The sequence below is a fragment of the Phyllobates terribilis genome, unplaced genomic scaffold (assembly GCF_046119375.1).
Source record: "Phyllobates terribilis strain yellow unplaced genomic scaffold, ASM4611937v1 Scaffold_2__4_contigs__length_985480577, whole genome shotgun sequence".
In the NCBI taxonomy this organism is placed as follows: Eukaryota; Metazoa; Chordata; class Amphibia; order Anura; family Dendrobatidae; genus Phyllobates; species Phyllobates terribilis.
The window spans coordinates 195,336,116-195,355,604 of record NW_027362762.1 but is presented as its reverse complement, the minus strand read 5'-3'; the positions used below and the strand labels follow the sequence as shown (position 1 = coordinate 195,355,604).

At 44.4% G+C, this 19,489-nt stretch overlaps 1 protein-coding gene across 1 annotated transcript; it reads left to right on the top strand.

Annotated features, from left to right (window-relative positions):
* The first annotated feature begins 6,414 nt into the window (after positions 1–6,414).
* Positions 6,415–19,166, top strand: LOC141251074 (protein S100-B-like). Its single transcript, XM_073670201.1, has 3 exons — positions 6,415–6,517; positions 8,551–8,686; positions 18,652–19,166. The coding sequence occupies exons 1-3, from the start codon at positions 6,459–6,461 to the stop codon at positions 18,793–18,795; spliced, it is 339 nt and encodes a 112-aa protein (XP_073526302.1). The 5' UTR covers positions 6,415–6,458; the 3' UTR covers positions 18,796–19,166.
* Positions 19,167–19,489: the final 323 nt, after the last annotated feature.

Genomic DNA, 19,489 nt, shown 5'->3' with positions numbered 1-19,489 from the left:
TTGTCCTAGTAGTGGACAACCCATTTATTGCCCATGTACCTTCCCTCTACCAAAGCCGACCTTAGAAGGCCTGAGTTGATGATGTCAGTGGAGCTCGCTAGGTTAGCTGAAAAACCCAGTAAGGACTACTGCTAGAAGGTCTAGCTCTTGTGCCTGGACAGATGAGTAACACCACCTGAGATATGGCATATCACTATGAAAAGGAAACTGTCATCAGGTTTTACCTCCATAAAATGTCCACATAATGCTCTAGATCAGGGGTGCACAACCTGTGACCCGGAGGACACATGCGGCCTCTGATACCTCTCTGTGCTGCCCCAACCATATGAATAGAAAAATGCTTGACTGACAGGTTAAAGGGAATCTGTCACCCCCTGGCACTCATCTGACCTCTAATATGGGCATACAGGTGATAGAAATGTAAATCTATACATACCTGTATGCCTCATATTAGAGGTCTAGTTGCTGTGAAATGTCTTTTTATTCATACAAGTTTCTGATGTGTTCCAGTCCCGGGGCCCGCAAGAAATCCCTGCCTCCTGTGTGAATTATAATGTTTCCCCCCTCCCCTGCACGTCACAGTGCCCTGTGATGTGCAGTTGCAGCAGCCAAATCCAGGCACTGTGACGTGCAGGGAGGGGGGAAACGTAATTCACACAGGAGGTGGGGATTTCTTCCAGTCCCCGGGCCTGCAAGCATCAGAAACATGATTGAATAAAAAGACATTTCACAGCAACCAGACCTCTAATATGAGGCATACAGGTAGATATAGATTAAGGCTATGTGCCCATGATGCAGAAATGCTCAGGATTTTTTCCTGAGCGTTTCTGCATCTCCCTGGCAGAAAAAAACGCATGCGGATTGTACATGCGTTTTCCTGCCAGGGACATGCGGAAATGAAGCGTTCTTCACTTGCATTTCCGCATGCGGATTGACAAGCGCTTTCCAAGCGATTTTAGCATCACTTGGAAAGTGCTTGTCAACTTGGTCACACTATATAAATTCATGCAAACAGCATGGATTTATATAGTGTGGCCTGAGAATCTCAAAAAATAAAAAAATAAATGTATACTTACCCTCCGATGGCCCCCGGTGTCCTGCTTCACTCCGTTCTCCCTTGCCGGCAGCGGTAACTGAAGGACCTGCCGACGTCAGCGTCGCGTGACCCGTCACATGACTCTGACGTCAGCGCAGGGCCTTCATTCCATCGCGAAGTGCCGGGAAGCAAGGGGGAGCGCAGCGCGGGCCGCCAGAAGGTAAGTATATATTTATTTTTTATTTTATTCTTTTTTTTACAGCTTTTTTAATGGTACCTGGGTGTGGATGAGACTCTCCTCTCCTCTACACCCGGGTACCATCCGCACATTAGAACACGCCAATTGCGCAAGTACAGATGCAGTCTTGCAGAATTGGCACGTTCTAATGCAAGTCAATGGCGGCGAAAACGCAGCACTTCCGCAAAATAATTGGTAGTGCTGCGTTTTTTTCCGCAATGATAATCCGCAGCGGAAATTTCCGCAGCATGTGCACAGCACATGCGGATTATCATTGGGGGACATGGCGGGCCTTCTACCATGCGTTTTTTAAGCGTTTCTGCAGCGTTTTTGCCGCTACGGAAACGCTTAAAAAACGCATCGTGGACACACAGCCTAACATTATCACCTGTATGCCCAAATTAGAGGTTGAGGAGCAGGGACTGGCAAGTACTATACTAATGGTGTTCTGTGCTGACATCTCTGGATGCCTCACACATCAGGAGAATGGGGTTTCGTCACCTGACAGGCACTCCAGAAAGAAGTATGTCAGTTAGACAGGTGGCCTTCCATACCTGTGACTCTCTCCTTTGTAGTTTATGGAAATTGTGAAATATTAGGCAATAAGGATAAAATCCATGACCTATTGTAGAGAGTCATCTGCATTCATGACCTTTTCTTTTCTATGGCCTATTCACACATTTTTTAATGAGAATTAAGAAGCAGATTTTACTGAAAATTCACATAAAATAAATGATTCAAATACTCTTTGAATAAGCTTCCTGCTTGTTTTACTGGGACATTTTCAAAATAACATGACAAAAAAAACAAGGGAAAAAAGCCAGCTTACCGAATAAGTAACCACGTGTAGCAGGCGCATGGAACCCCGTCCTGATGAGATGTAAGCGAGGAAGAAAAAAGTAATAAAATCCCAAATGTATTCAGTCCATGTTAAAATAGTGCGAAAACTTCTATGAAAAAACACCCATCGAGGAAAGAAAGGCGACACGTTTCGATCACAGTCCTGTAATTTTAATCTGAACCAAATTAACATGGACTAAATAAATTTTGGATTTTATTACAAGGAGCTGGAACAAACCTTTTTTGTTCTCTAAAAAAAGGCAGCACTGTGTGCACTTTGAGATGTTCCTGTTAAAATAAGTTGGAAACTTATTCAAAGAGAGTTTGACGTGTTTTTTTTTTGTGCATGTAGGAGAATCTATTTCTAAATCCTCATCAAAAACGTGTGAACATATCATTAGAGTGCTGATTGGTGGAGGTAAGAGTCCTGTTAGTAGAATTTACACCAATCGGACATTTATTGTATTTATTGTATATATTTTCAGTATACCATAAATGTCACAGAAGGTAATTCCCCTTAAAAGTATGGCAATGTGGCCCTTGGACCTAAAAAGGTTGTGCCCCCTGCTCTAGATCTTACAGTGTAAAGGCCTTTCTAAATCTATGACTGTTTTTCTTTATTATGTCATTAGAAATAAATAAAAAGAAGTAAAATCTCCAACACCATGTGTAAATGTCTGGAGCGACCGCTGGACTTGTCCAGTATTTTCACTTGCATCCCAACCCATCTTTACTTATTTTGTATGGAAGATATCTTCCTTTGACATCCACAGTCTTCTCCAACATTCTTGCACTATACTGCAGTTAATTGGCACATGTACATGTGAAATGTGTATTGTAGGTAGAGGCTACTATTCCTCCTGTATGTTCCAGTTCTGATTTGGAGAGGGCAATGGATAACATTGTCAATGCAATCAAAGAAAAGATGGGTTGGGCATAGGCAGATTAGAATGAGGGCCTTCTGGGCCACCCACCAGGGCCCGAGGCTCCCGGGGGGGGGACCCATGGCCAGATTGCCCTCATTATAATGTTCTGTTATATTTGGCGGCACACATATCCGTACAGGGAGCTCTCCTGGAGTTCCACTGCGACGATACAGAATAGCAGCGCAACTCCAGGGGAGTTCCCTTCACCTCTTCTGTGACGTGCCGGCGCAATAATGTCATCAGCCAACACACGGCAGCAGTGCAAGTGGAGCCACGGGGACCATTGCAAAGGCCTGCTGAGGTCAGAGCAAAGAATTGTTATGCACATGCGCCAGGAGAAGTCCAGGAGTGCCGATGACCCGGAGGTAAAGCCGACGCATGTGAAAACAGCACTCAGCACTCATCACTATGTGGATGACATAGGACACCTCATCCCCATTAAGCAAGAAGGAGGACGGCGTTTGAGACCAAAGAAGATCAAGACCATCGGATTGAACTGTGCAGTAGGGGGGCATTATAAATTACATTTTTGGGACTATGCAGAAGGGGGTTGGAGACTCATACATCTTCCTAGAATATTGTAAAACTGTAGATAAAGGTGGTGGCAGTACTTTATACTGGGAAAACCTAATGACAGGTTCACTTTAAATTAAAAATCTGGCTCCCAGCTGTGCAGTCTCTGCACATGCCCAGATCAATGAATGTTGAACATCAGTAATAATTAATTCATAAGCAAAACATAAACAGTTGGATAATTTTGTTGCAGACTTCAGGGCATCTTATTTCTGTGAGTACATATTATGTATAGAACAGCATCGTACAGAACATCTGCAGTTTCTTTTAGCTGAACCAAAACATGATGTTATAAACCAAGTATATAGCTGGCATATTGCAAGTAATAGAATATATTAGCAAATTATGGATTATAATAGCTGTATTCATTATTTTCCTTATTCTTTATATGACTTAATGAGGTTGTCTGGCGCCAATTATGTAGTGTCTACACATACCTGCCAGGACACGTGCATGATAGCAAAGAGTCATGCACATTTCTACAGGTATGAGTGGATGTGACATCATCGGTGCCACCCACCTCACAATGCAGAAATGAAAGACGTTGGATAACCCCTTGGTACCACATCTTTTCACTATTGGATATATAAAAATAAAATCATAAAGTCATTAAATCTAATAAAAACAACCCCCCCCAAAAAAGACTCATATTTGATCCCCATTTTCATAACAACCGGTAGAATAAAAATATTTCAATGTTTATCCCAAATGGTGAACGCCATAAAAGAAAAATTAGAAAAACAAAGCTAGAATTACCATTTTTGTTAATTCCACCTTTTATAAAATGAAATAAAAATTGATCTTAAAGATGTGCGAATGCCAAGTGATATCAGGAAAAAAAATGCAGGTCGTTACACAAAAAATAAGTCCTTAAAAATCTCTGTACATCGAAAATGAAAAAGTTCTGGTTCTCTTAATATGAGGCAAAATAAAAAAGATTTTTTTTAAAGTGATTTTTAGATGAAAAAGTAGTAATACCTGAAAACTTTTTATCTTTTATTTATCCCTCTCAAAGAACACAAAATAATGACATAATTGCAGTTTTTGTCCATTTGCCTGCAAAAAAAAATCAAGAAATGTCAAAAAGTCTTAGGTATCCAAAAATGGTACCAGTTGAAATTATTATTATTGGTTATGTCTGTGAGGAATACTCTGCAATGCTGAATGCACTTGGGCATAAAAAATACCCTGCCTAAACAACAGAGTGGAAATGGGAGTTAAAGGAAGCAGAAACCAAATAGGAGAGGATGAGGATGTGCACACAAACAAAACTCCAAGCAACAATCTCCTGAACAAATTCCAACCACAAACTACACGTCCAACCCCAAACCAGTCAGTAAGAACACTGGCAATTCCTAAGTGCCAGAGGCGAGTATACATAGCAGAGGGGAGTGGCCAACACAGAACAGCTGAGACAATCCAGCTAGGAAAGCTTCAACTGAACAGATTAATTTTTGCATTGCTAGCAAGGAAAAAATCTGCACTGTTTAATAAGATAGTGAAGTACTTCTAACCAGTCCAGGAGTTCGTGAAACCAGACGCCGCAGTCTTCTGGCCCCACTCTGTCATGGTATCCCAGTGACAGACCTCTATTCCAGCCTCCATGGTAATCTTGCTCTGCACCATGATAACCTTTGAGAGCGGGTACATGTGGTCAATGGAACACCTGTAGCTGTACGTTTAGCTCGTAGCCCATGTCATGTCTTATGATGGTTTGTGTAGACACTATTGAACACTTTAAGCTTGGTATGTACAGTACAGATTACCAAGATTAGATGACTATTTGCCATTCTTTTTATCTGATAAGAATGAGTGGGCAACATAATGAAAAGGCCTTAACGAAGGAACATCACACCGGTCCTACTCCCGGGAATATGGTGTTGGGTGGCATAATGTATGGTAGCTGGACCCATCTGTTTTTTATTCCAGGTACGGTACACTAACAGCTCAGTGTTACTTTGATTTGGTAAAAAAGTGTGGTATGGCGATTTCTCGAAAGTGCCAGGCCACATGTTGCTCCTGTTACTGTGAAGTGTCTGTGGCCCAAACATGCTACCATGGCCTTCATGGCCATATCCAGATTTGTCTCCCACCGAGCACAACTTAGATGTCATTGGTCGCCAATTGCAAAGACAGCTGCACGCAGCGGATCTTGATGATTTCCATGCACACGTGCATCCAATGTGACAGAACAGTCCTCAGACAACCATTAATAACTTCATTGATAGCAGTCAAGGAGTGTAAGTCTGTGTATTTCTGCATGTTGCGCTCAAATCGAGATTTTTTGACAAGTTTGTTTTAATTTTTTTATCATTTGCATATTATTAACATGTCTATCCATCCTGTGATTTTCATAATACAAACAATTGTTTGTCACCACACAGTTTCATCAGTGGTGGCAGCATATCCCGTTCACATGAGGGGATGTGCTGACTAGAACTATGATTTTTATATTCGCATAAAAGAAACTATTAAACGACAAATGCGAATATGTTGATTTGCTGTTTCATTAGTGGGACATGAGCAAGGGCTAACAGTTTTATGAACGCCCAACCATCGGCCATTTAGCTGAGGACTAGCTCTGACCACCTAGCTCATATCTACATGTTTCAGAGTCTAAGTTTCTACCATATAAAAAAATGCATTAACCTTAATAAAAATGTGTATTTGCATTATCCTTCCATTATGCACTCTGAGATCCTGCCTCCTGGTTATGAACAGGAAGAAATTACAGTTAAGTGGTTATTGATTATCCAAAGAGTGTATAATGGACAGTGAGGGCGAGCGGTGCGCTCAGTGCAAGGTGTGGAGAGCAGAGGGAAGAGTCCACAGACCAGCTCCAAGTATGGATTCGCTGAAGCCAGAAAGCACCTGTTCTTCAAGATTTCCTAATTTACCAGATGGGTAATTATTATTTTATTAGTGTTATTATTAATACTAATAACAATTGAACTTTTAAAGAATGCAATTCATTTCAGATTATGCTAATTATTTGCTTTCAGTAATAGCAGATCTAAGATGTATGACCATTTTCTACTTCTCTTACAATCCATAACTTCTACAAATCTGATCACTGAATTATAGCTAGTTGGAAGTTGACTAATATGAGAGTCAATAGGCAAAAACTGCTTTATTTTGTGATTTAAGTATACACATGCTTATGTGCCTGAATATTAATTTTCTGTTCGGGTTAAAAAAACTGAGATAATCACTAGTGGAAAAAGATTGATGAAGTTGTTGATCGTCAGCAGTTCGGAGCTTCATTCATAAAAAGGACGTTCTTGAGGACATCCGTTTTTAGTAAAGATTAAAAGAATTACATTTATTTAGTCTTGAGAATAGATGTCTAAAGGGATAAATCTATTTATACAAAGATATAAATGACCTAATAAGAAAATTATGGTAAGCTCTTGTTTAAATTGTGAGGACCCTCTTTTGCTGAAGGGAAAAAGTTGCACTCTACGTACGTGACCTCCTTTACTCCAAGAGCTATGAGAGATAAACCACCAGTAATTGGCTTAAGCAGAGTAGCAGAAAGAAAATATATATATGTGTGTGTGTGTATATATATATATATATATATATATATATATATACATATCTATATGTATGTATATATATTTATCAACCAAAACAATACATCTTCCAATGAGTGGACAAAATGTGAATTCTCTTTGATTAGTAAATGTGCTTTCTCTCTGGCTTCCTTTGGATTCACTGACATCATTTATTGTTACTTTTACCTTCCCTTTGTCTAACACATTTAACCTCTTCAACCATACTAGCTTAAATAGCATAACTTAGAGTGATTTATTAGTGGGTTTTGTCTACATAACTAGACTAGAAATATGAACATGTAGGCTACATAAAGATAAGGCAAATTTCTTAATGTTTGACTATATCCTTTAACTCTTGTCCTTCAATCTGTACTCAACGGAAATATTCTTACTGTAAACTGTAAATTCTGAAAATATTATAATACATAATAATTGGAATTACTGTGTTATAATAATCAAGGTGATAAATGAATGGAGCTAATTATGTTATATGATAAACTGAAATCCCCAATACATACAAATAGCACTAAACTAGCTGATGTTTATGGTGAGATCGTATGGTCACACAAATTATATTTAAATGACTAAAACTGCATTCACATGTCCTTGTACTAATTTTCAGATCGGCCATTGGTCTCCTCTCCTGACCCACACTTAAAACATAAGGCTGGCAGTTTGGGTCAGGAGATTCACAATCGGTCCGGTAAAACGGTCCATACATACAGTCCTTACATGGATGACTTTTGTAGCTAATGTTAACATTATTTTATTAATCCCACCAAGGACAACATCTGCAAGGAGTTTATATGTTCTCCCCGTGTTCGCGTGGGTTTCCTCCGGGTTCTCCGGTTTCCTCCCACACTCCAAAGACATACTGATAGTGAATGTAGATTGTGAGCCCCATATTGAGGCCGATATTGTCTGTGAAGCGCTGCAGAATTAATGGCGCTATATAAGTGAGTAAAATAAATAAATAAAAAATTACAGAAATATGAAGCAATGCTAGGTTTGTAACCTCTTTCGATTTTTGTGGACTCACTATCCCTTTCTATTATATATTTGAACTATGATTTTACGCAAGCCAAAACTCTTTATATATAATGCCCTTATGTTGCTCTAATAACAGAGCAGAAGACAAAAGAAGAATAGGTGTAAATAGAAATGTAAGTATATATGTTAATTTATTTTTGGTATGTTACTCTCATACCAACTACATTGATACCTTGGTATTGCTGATTGCCTCCAATCACACAAATCGCAGCTAGTCTTAGTTAACCACGAATTGGACTAAAATCACCTTCTTTCACTTACAGCTTGTGGTGTGATGGAGTCACATTTATCACTTGCATTGGCCTTAAATACTTATCTTTCTCGCATTAGACAAGAGTTGACCGAGCTGGAATGTTCCATGGTAAACATCATACGGATCTTCCATTCCTTTTCTAATGACCACTGCAAGCTCAGGAGAAAAAATCTCAAAGAGCTGATCAACAAGCAGATGTCAACGTTTGTGAAGGTGAGCAATACATTAATCAGGCCGCAGATGTGACAAGCAAAATGAAAGAATAAAGTCATTATTATCAATAATTGTGATGCTAGTCACTACTCACGGATGAGCAGTGAGGCTGGGTTGTCAAGAGGTCCGAGGTCAAAAGCCAAGAGAGTACGTCATAGACAGAGGGTTGAGATGAAGGTGCAGTCAGGAAACAGTCCAAGGTCAATATTCCATGCAGGTAGCGGATCACGACAAAAGGGCTAGGCAAACGGATGGTCAAGACAAATCCTAGGTCAGGCAGCAGAGCAAGCACACATGTCATGAGCAAAGCTACAATTGGCAGCAATCAAAGGCAGAGAGCTGGTTAAATAGCCTGGTAATTACTCTGGACCAGAGACACATGGATGAAGCCCCGGCACACCCTGGTTCTGATTGGATGGCTAAGCTGTCACTCCAGACACTGGCAGCTTAGCAGGCCACAGAAGCCGGTGGGATGGCTGAGCTGTCCATCACCATACTGACAGCTCAGCATGCCCCATTCTTAGATTGCACGACAGAACTGTCATTTACTGCGTCTAGACACTTAGATAGGGGGAATCGTGACAATAATTGTTATAACTTTGTTACCAAAACAGTCAGTCCTCACTGCTTTTGTTCCCACCACAGTAAGGCTTAGTTTACATTTCTGTTTTTCAGTTCCATTTAGAGAAACAAACTGAATTCATATGGCAAACGGATCCTTTGGATTACTGATGCAAACGGAAGCAGAGGGACCACGTGCAAAACGGATCTGTTGCATTACTGATGTAAACTGAAACAGAGGGACCATGTGTGGATTCTGTTTTTGTTCAGTTTTTGGAAAGTTCTCTTTGTTGCGCTTTTTCTTCCATTCTAAAAACTGATACAAAACAGAGCGAAGACAGCCCCTAAAATAATTAACGCAATCCCTCTGCATCAGATATGCAACGGATCCTTTGTGCACATGAATTCCATTTGTCTGTTCCTTTAAAAGGAAAAGACAAACTGAATGTGCAAACGGAAATGTGAACGTAGCCTAACTGCTTTAAGATTTGTTTTCTTGGTGGGACTGACTTATTCAGCTACTGGATGACACTATACATGTGCAGGAATTCACATGAATTAAGTTTGCAATTAAAGATGAGAGCATCAGACCATGGAGGATCGAGTTCGAGTTGAATTTCCTGAAATTCATGGTAACTCAAACACTTTAAGATTAGATTTGTGGTTTGCAAAAAAAAGACCTGCTCTGCATCATTTCCCCCACTGCTGAAGCCTCAGAGTTGGCTAATGTCATTTTGCATTGCTGCGCCGGCTTCCCCATATTGTTCTGCAGCTATGACATTGCCAAATTATCATACCTTGTACAGTAGTGGTCAGTACCTGGACGATCACAGATCAGCAGTTCCCATCTGAGCAAAGTTTGTACAGCAGAGTCGTTTTCCTTCTCCAGAGGCACTGGGTAGGTCTCTGCTCTCCTATAGAGTGTAAGCTCTTATGGTCAGCGTGATTTTCTCTCCTCTCCCCCACATGTATTTTTCTAGCAATTACAAGCTTTCCAGTATTAAGATTTACGCAAATTTATTCACCACAAATCAAGTCCAAAATTTGACGAAGTCGAAGAATTGAAAAAAAATGTGCTCATCTGTATTTGTAATACATTAAAATGCATTCACTTGCAACATGTGTTTCCTTAACCCCTTTAAAGCCCAAGACGTATTAATACGTATCTGCGCCCTGGGCTTTAAGAGCCTGATATGTATTAGTACATCTTTGCGATTGCGCGCACACAGGCAGTGCGGGCGCGGTCACCGCCGGGTGTCAGCTGATTGTCACAGCTGACACCCGGTGCTATGTGCTGTGAGCGGTCCCGCACCACTCCCGGCACATTAACCCCCGCAATGCTGCGATCGAAGTTGATCGCAGCATTGCGGTGGCAAGGGGAGGTGATTGCAATACTCACCTCCTCTTCCAGCCTCCAGCGCTGTCTGCCGCGGCTTCCTGGGTGTTGCCATGATGACCCGATGTCCTCATGACAACATCCGGGTCACCAGATAGCAGGAAGATATTTTGGTCATGCGCAGTGCATGACCAAACTATATTCTCCCTGTGCAGCGCTGACAGCCTGCATAGCACAGGGATGGTGCTCCATTCCTGTGCCATGCAGGCGATCAAAATAAAAAAAGTGAAAGTCCAATAGTGGGAAAAAATATAAAAGTAAAAAAAGTGTCAGAAAGTGAAAAAAAAAATAAAAAAAATTGTAAAAATATAAAAAAAAAATTAAAAAAATAATCCACCAAAAATAAAAATATAATGTATCCATCAATAAATATTATTATGAAAAAAAAAACACAATAAAAGTACACATCTTTGGGATTGCCACGTCCGGAACGACCTGACCTATAAAATTGTCCCATGAGTTAACCCTTTCAGTGAACATGGTAAAAAATAAAAATAAAAAATGAAGCAGAAAACAATGCTTTATCATCATACCGCCAAACAAAAAATGGAATAACACGCGATCAAAAAGAGAAATATAAATAAAACTGTTACCGCTGAAAACGTCATCTCGTCCCGCAAAAAAAAAGCCACAATACGGCTCCATCAGCCGAAAAATAAAAAAGTTAAAGTTCTCAGAATAAAGCGATGCAAAAAAAAATTTTTTTTGTATAAAATTGCTTTTATTATGTAAAAGCGCCAAAACATAGAAAAACTATATAAATGTGGTACCGCTGTAAACATACTGACCCAAAGAATAAAGCTACCTTATCAATTTTACCTCACGCGGAGTAGAATAAAAAAAATAAAAAAGAAAACAATTCCTGAATTGTTGGTTTTTGTTTATTCTGCCTCCCAAAAATCAGAATAGAAAGCGATCAAAAAATGTCACGTGCCTGAAAATGGTACCAATAAAAACGTCAACTCATTCCGCAAAAAAGCAAGCCGTCACATGACTCTGTCGGCCAAAATATGGAAAAATTATAGCTCTCAAAATATGCTAAGGCAAAAACTAGATTTTACAAAAAATGCATCTTTTAGTGTGTGACAGCTGTCAATCCTAAAAACCCGATATGATTCTGGTATCTCTTTAGTCGCACCGACCCGAAGAATAAAGTCGTCTAATCACTTATACCGCACGAGGAACGGCGTAAAAAATAAACTCTCGGGTTAGTGTTAGGGTTGTGCTATAGTTAGGGTTGGGGTTGTGGTTAGGGTTGTGTTAGGGTTAGGGTTGGGCTAGGGTTGGGGTTGGACTAGGGTTGTGGTTAGGGTTGGGCTAGGGTTAGGGTTGGGCTAGGGTTAGTGCTGGGGTTAGGGCTGGGCTAGAGTTAGGGTTGGGATTTTTTTCAAAAGTAAAAAAAAAAAAAAGACGATATGGTGACTAGTGTTGAGCGCAAGTGCTCGCTACTTGAGTTTGCATCGGGTGCTCGGGTATGCACTAAGTATCGCAGGTGCTCGAGTCTCCGCCCCATATGTTTCGCGGCCAAAAAAACCTCGCGGGGATTGCCTGCCATGCACGAGTGATCCCCGCATGTTTTTTTTGGGGGTCCGTGAAACATGCGGGTGGGAACTCGAGAATGTCACTCGAGCACCCATGATACATGGTGCATACCTGAGTACCCGATGCAAACTCAAGTGGCTGCAGAGTGGAATAAAATGTTTTTTTTTTTAAGCAATATTACCCAAAGGTTTATTATTATTTTAGTTTACATTTGTGAAGATGAGCCATACAGCAATCAGGCCACAGATGTGACGAACCAAGTGAAAAACTTAAGTCATTATTATCAATAATCTTTATAACTCTGTTACCAAAACAGTCAGTTCTCACTGATTTTGTACTAAGGCGCTACTGGGCAAAACGCGCGTCAGGTGTGCTTTCCCTTAGGATGGTTATTTATATTTCTTATTGTATGGCTACCTTTTGGTGTTCATTAACCTTATGATATGACCATGTCTTTTCCTTTCAGTTGCTGAGTTAGCTATCATTCCATAGAGTATATTGCATTTACATTTTTCTTGGGGCTTTGTATTTTTTACTGATTGCACTTCTATTCTATGTATATTTATTTATAATTATAATTATTAGCACCCCTTTGTCCTCCATATGGATTGACATATTGTCTGCCACTCTGCACCTTTGTCTTCTCTATGGAGTCCTACCTAACTCGGCATCCTTGTACTCTGTACTTTGTACCAACAACATTACGGCCATCCATTTTGTGTGCTTATCTCTATTTGGTCCATGTACGTCTTGCCTGATATATATGTAGCACCCTGAGGATTCGGCTGCTACAGGGGTATTCCACCTCAACCCAGAGGTGTGATATTCCACTCCCGGGTAAGGATGGAGTGTGGACCTGAGCTCGGTAGGCTGCATGCACTACACACATCCCATTTCCGAGGAACAGACCAACGGTACTCCCACTTAGAAATGTGCAGGTACGACCGAGTCTGTTCCTGGCTGGAGTGGGAGGGGGGTGGTACATCCCAAGTAGTGTAGGGGCAGATAGGGGGAGCAGCCTGGGTAAAGATAGGAGCTCATTGGGTGCTGGTCACCTGAGCTCACACATAGAGGGAGTATATAAGGTGGGCACCATCAAAGATCAGGGTCAGTCTGTCAGAGTCAGTAAGAAGCAGAGGTCCAGATGAGCCTGCAGAGAGAGAGTGGAGCAGAGAAGGAAAGACCCAGAGAGGGAAAAAGAAAGGACTCTGAGAACCCAAATTCAATCCCCGGGTGAAGAGTCGGCAATAGGGTACCGGATCCCAAACTGGTGGGGGCAAAAGCACACCCTAGCCAGAGACCGGAGGCTGTGGGCAGGATCTGCCACGGCCACCCACCACATCCACCCCGAAGGCAAACCACGTGGAGGGTCAGGGAACCCAAGGCCAAGGGTCTCCCAACAGAAGGCCCGAGGGAGCTGGACCTAGGTGGATCACTAGTGGGGACGGCCAGAGGAAAGGACAGAAGGAGAGCTCAGGGTCACGCTCCGGACTTGTTTGGGGGTTTGCTGAATCCAGGACCTGGTGGACGCAGCACGGCTCGGGTGGTCACTTGAAGCTGGAGTGACCGGAACATCAGCAGTGAGTAAATACCTTAAACTGCACAACCCGACTCTGTCTTCACTTAACATCTATGCTGCACCACCACAACCCCCATCCTCTGCACCTGACCCCCTGAGGCTATACCCCACCCGTTGGGGGTTATACTACCAAAAGCTGCACCAACACCATCAGCCTCAGCGGACCCTGCTGCAGCGGCGGCCATAGTGACCGCAATACAACGGGTGGCGTAGTCGACATTAAGAACTTTATAACATCTGTAGGACTGCCACATACTCTGAGCTTGACACCCTGGGCACGGACCGGGTCACAGCCACTCGGAAGACTACAACTCCCATCTGATCCGGCTCCGGATATTCCCCTAAAGAATATGGCCCAGGGGGCGCGTCAACTTTGGCGTAGTCGGCAGGATTACGTGCCCACAACAACCGGGTACTGCGTGCCTGAAGAAAAGAACGAGTTTACCTCAAAAAGAAGTCTCCTGCCGGTTCCGGAGGGTCCCCGCCATCGGACTCCATCACAGGTCGATTCCCGCCGGTTGTCCGCCATTAACAGCTTTTTCCCGCCATTTGCAGAGTTTCCCGCCACTGGGAGACGATTCCCGCCATTTCCAAAGGTTTCCCGCCTTGGAAGAGCGGACGCCATTATGGGCGTGCCAGAGGGTGGTAAGAGGCCGCCTCCCATCGTGGGCCAGGACCGAAAATGGCGCCAAAAGTGGAAACCGCCCCCACCAACAGAGACTGTGATGCTGGAGGTGTCTGTCAGCGTGAAAGAACTGCCCCTGGAGCTGACAATCACCAAGTGGCCCCGGGACCGCCCTCGAAGTGGGAGGACTGAGAAAGGGAGAACAAAGATGGGTGTCGCTTGGAGCAGTCTGGAGCGAGCGCACCCGGAGGCAAGAAGCCTGGAGAAGAGTATCGGAGGAGCTTACCCGGAGATGGCGAGAAAGCAGAGCAGCACCGGCCCGTTGGCCAGGAGCCTGCTAGAAACAGAGGAGGGAGAGCAGAGCAGCACCGGCCCGCTGGCCAGGAGCCTGCTGGAAACAACAGAAGGAGAGCAGAGCAGCACCGACCCGTTGGTCAGGAACCTGCTAGAAGCAACGATCCCACTAGGCTTAGTGGAGGTCCTGGCACAGCTCCCCCGAGACCGGGAGTGTGCACAGACTGCGCTGGAGGGCCTCGCACGGAGGATGGCCCGGGTGCAGCGAGAGACGTTAGCGGAGTGGAGCCGAGAGATGGCCCAGCAGACAAGAGCCCGTCAGCGGAGCACGCCACCCGAGACGAGGAGACAGACCGCCTCTGAGGATGGCGCAGGAGGACTGAAGGCCGGAGACGGCGCCGAGAAGGGAGCCGAACGAAGGGAGGCAGGTAAAGGGGACGTCTCTACCCCAAGCCGGGAAACCGCGTGCCTGCCCCAGCTCCCCGTCGCAGAGCCCGAAGCACCCCCTGCCGTGCCCGTAACCGCAACGTCACCGCCACAGACTAGGCCTCAACCGGAAGCCGCAGCCGCGACCCCTGTGACGTCACACGCCTCGACCCCGAGCGTGACCAAGCAGGAAGTACTACCAGCCTGGTCGCAGGGCCTAGTACCCCCGGGCGCCGCAATACCAACAGCGCCCCCTACCTCCGCGGAGCCCCCGGCCTGGTCGCAGGGCCAAGTAGCCCAGGGCGCCGCCGTCCTTACGGTGCCCTTCACCTTCCAGATACCCCAGGCCTGGCCGCAAGGCCCGGGCAACCCGGGCGCCACCACCACCGCGCCCATAAAACCTCAAGTGCCGCATCTGGGAGAAGATCTGTTCGCCCAACACACATGGCCGGACGGGCAGCCCTTTGTCTGGCCCAGGGAGTACTACGAACAAGAGCTCCAAAAGAGGGCAAGGCCCATGTGTGAACCCCTGATCCCGGCTCCAAAGCCCGTAAAAAGGATCTCGCCCCCGCTAGAAGAGGCCCAATTTGAGTGGGACCCCACCGGAGAAGATCTCATGGGGTTCACTCAGGAGACCCGGGCAGCCGCAGCGGAGCGTGCAGAGTGCTGCCGCCAGCAGCTCGAGGTCTTTGAGAGGGAGCGGAGAGAGAGGCGGGTCCGGGAACAACAAGCCCAGATAAGGAGCGCGGAGCAGAAGAGCCGGGCCAGGAGAGACCCCCGTGCAGCGCATAGTCCCCGCACCACCGGGACTGTGATCAAGTTTAACATGCAGCATGGGTGGGGCTTCATCCGAGACCACCGCACCCTAGGCAACGTCTTCGTAACCAGGAGAGACGTTGAATCCCACCTACCGGAGGGACACAGAGGTCGTGACCTTTACATCGGGGACGAGGTCACCTTCACCCGGCACAAGTGTGCCAAAGGACCCTACGCCCTCCATGTGCATCGCCTGACGGAGGAAGAGCTGCGGTGTGAGGAGGAAGAACAAGAGGACCCGGACGGGTCTGAAGTTAAAGGTAACCACAAAGAAAGAGCAGGAGGACGCCGTCGTTAAGTACAGCAGAGTACAAGCTGTATATAGTTGCCCGTCGGGGCACAGTGAACTGCTGATAATATAGTCCCCGTTGGGACCAGCAAGTGTGAACTGTTTACCCGTTTATCCCTTAAATCCCACTGACCGAGGACTGAGAGCGGTCATTCCTCCCTAATACCTGGCCGAGGACTGAGAGCGGCCATATCCCTTGTAAATAGTTGCGCGTCCTAAAGCGCCCCCTACCGGTTTTATAGGAAAGCCACGAGTTCCGAAGACTGTCGCACTTTACCCGGTCACACGTTGCACAGTGACCGGAGGAGGAGGAGAGGCGACGAGAATGTTATTTATATGAAAAGTTTTCTGATATATATATGATATTTTATATGTTTTTACTATGTTGTTTATATGAAAAAAAAAATTTGTATGTTTTATGGTGTTTTGTTCTTACAGCCCGAGGACGTGCTGTGATTTACCAGGGGGGAATGTAGCACCCTGAGGATTCGGCTGCTACAGGGGTATTGCACCTCAACCCAGAGGTGTGATATTCCACTCCCGGGTAAGGATGGAGTGTGGACCTGAGCTCGGTAGGCTGCATGCACTACACACATCCCATTTCCGAGGAACAGACCAACGGTACTCCCACTTAGAAATGTGCAGGTACGACCGAGTCTGTTCCTGGCTGGAGTGGGAGGGGGGTGGTACATCCCAAGTAGTGTAGGGGCAGATAGGGGGAGCAGCCTGGGTAAAGATAGGAGCTCATTGGGTGCTGGTCACCTGAGCTCACACATAGAGGGAGTATATAAGGTGGGCACCATCAAAGATCAGGGTCAGTCTGTCAGAGTCAGTAAGAAGCAGAGGTCCAGATGAGCCTGCAGAGAGAGAGTGGAGCAGAGAAGGAAAGACCCAGAGAGGGAAAAAGAAAGGACTCTGAGAACCCAAATTCAATCCCCGGGTGAAGAGTCGGCAATAGGGTACCGGATCCCAAACTGGTGGGGGCAAAAGCACACCCTAGCCAGAGACCGGAGGCCGTGGGCAGGATCTGCCACGGCCACCCACCACATCCACCCCGAAGGCAAACCACGTGGAGGGTCAGGGAACCCAAGGCCAAGGGTCTCCCAACAGAAGGCCCGAGGGAGCTGGACCTAGGTGGATCACTAGTGGGGACGGCCAGAGGAAAGGACAGAAGGAGAGCTCAGGGTCATGCTCCGGACTTGTTTGGGGGTTTGCTGAATCCAGGACCTGGTGGACGCAGCACGGCTCGGGTGGTCACTTGAAGCTGGAGTGACCGGAACATCAGCAGTGAGTAAATACCTTAAACTGCACAACCCGACTCTGTCTTCACTTAACATCTATGCTGCACCACCACAACCCCCATCCTCTGCACCTGACCCCCTGAGGCTATACCCCACCCGTTGGGGGTTATACTACCAAAAGCTGCACCAACACCATCAGCCTCAGCGGACCCTGCTGCAGCGGCGGCCATAGTGACCGCAATACAACGGGTGGCGTAGTCGACATTAAGAACTTTATAACATCTGTAGGACTGCCACATACTCTGAGCTTGACACCCTGGGCACGGACCGGGTCACAGCCACTCGGAAGACTACAACTCCCATCTGATCCGGCTCCGGATATTCCCCTAAAGAATATGGCCCAGGGGGCGCGTCATATACATCTATCTCTTTGGCTTTTATTGGTATTTTCAATAAAGGATATGGTTTTTATATTGTCTGACATCTATCCTTTTTCCTTGGTTTTGTTTAGCTACATATGCCTTTAGACACAGCACTCGGCTGTTTTTGCCCTGTATCAAAGTCCAGTTCTGAAAGATTTTAGCTTCTTGAAAATTATAGCTAGGTATATTACTGCCAAGTGTTTCACATGCTCTCTCTGTAGTGCTGCTCTAGCGTCTGCTCCAAACCTCTTTATTCTCATAAAAGCTTGGACATTATACACTAAAGAGACTCTTTCACCAGGTTTTTGCTACCTAATCTGATAGTAGCATAATGTAGGAAAAGAGACCCTAAGTCCAACGATGTGTCACTTACTGGGCTGCTTGCTGATTTGATAAAATGACTGTTTTATCAGCAGATTATCACTTGAGGACTAGTAAAACTGATGCCATGTAGTACTCCATATTCATGAGCACTGTATAACCCCCCACCATTTATTGGCAGTTTTCTGCCTATGCAGTGTACACTGATTGGCAGATTTCTTTGATGTGGGCAGGGTTATACAGAGCTCAGCATTCAGAGAACTGCTAGATCTGCAGCAGGTAAAAACAGTGATTTTATCAAAACTGCTGCAAGCAGCCTAGTAAGTGATACATCACAGGAATCCAGGTCTCTGCCCCAACATCATGCTGCTCTCTTACCAGGTAACACAATTCTGGTTCCAGATTGTTTTTGAGCTTTAGGTAACTAAATTACTTGTCTCTTTTATTTTACAGAAAGTCCAAGACACAGACACGCTTGAGGTTATTTTCAGGGACTTGGATGCAAACCACGATCGAGAGATTGATTTTAGTGAATTTGCTGCACTAATTGCTATGGTCACATCGGCATGTCACACCTCCTTCCATGAAGCACAGTGAATGAATCAAGAAGTCACAGTCGTAGCATGCAGAAAGCTCTAACTAGCTAGCTACAATGTATTAATACTATTTGATGGACGGATGTAGATTTTTATTATATTTTGGAGGTTGCATTATATAATTAATAAGATATTATATGTGTTATATATGCTGATATAAGATGCACTTTCTCTAGATTACACACATTTCTGCTTGCTTTATATGCATTTCTGCTGTGTTTTTTTGTTGTGGTTGTTCTTCTTGGACTTGAATGTGTTCCGAAAATGAGCTGTATATTTTTGTGCATAATGAGAGATGCTTTGTATAAAAAAACACATATTTCATTTTGTGTCAGCAAGGAAATTACGGTCATCGTCGTCTACAAATACTGCCTGGAAAGTGGAAATGAATCGTCCTTTTAATTATACAGGATACATACAGAAACTCCTTATTAGTTATATCAAACTGTCTACTATACTGGACATGCCATATGCCATCATACTGTGATGGTTTGGATAAAATCATACAGTTATATCCAAAATTCTACATCTATGGGCTTAAAACTTTAATTTATTTAGCTAAAACTCTCCGAAATTAGGGTAAATGATATCCAATATTATGGAGAACATCATTGATGACCGACCAGTTATACCCTATGTGTCAACTATATCCACTTTATAAATAGTGGAGTCTGCAAACATCTCATGATCTCATT

What these genes read in the sequence shown, in the direction of transcription:
- LOC141251074 (XM_073670201.1), top strand. Translation starts at nt 6,459, where the DNA reads ATGGATTCGCTGAAGCCAGAAAGCACCTGTTCTTCAAGATTTCCTAAT. An exon ending in TTTCCTAATTTACCAGATGG is followed by an intron (nt 6,518 to 8,550) that starts GTAATTATTATT and finishes TTCTCGCATTAG; the next exon opens with ACAAGAGTTGACCGAGCTGG. An exon ending in AGATGTCAACGTTTGTGAAG is followed by an intron (nt 8,687 to 18,651) that starts GTGAGCAATACA and finishes TTTATTTTACAG; the next exon opens with AAAGTCCAAGACACAGACAC.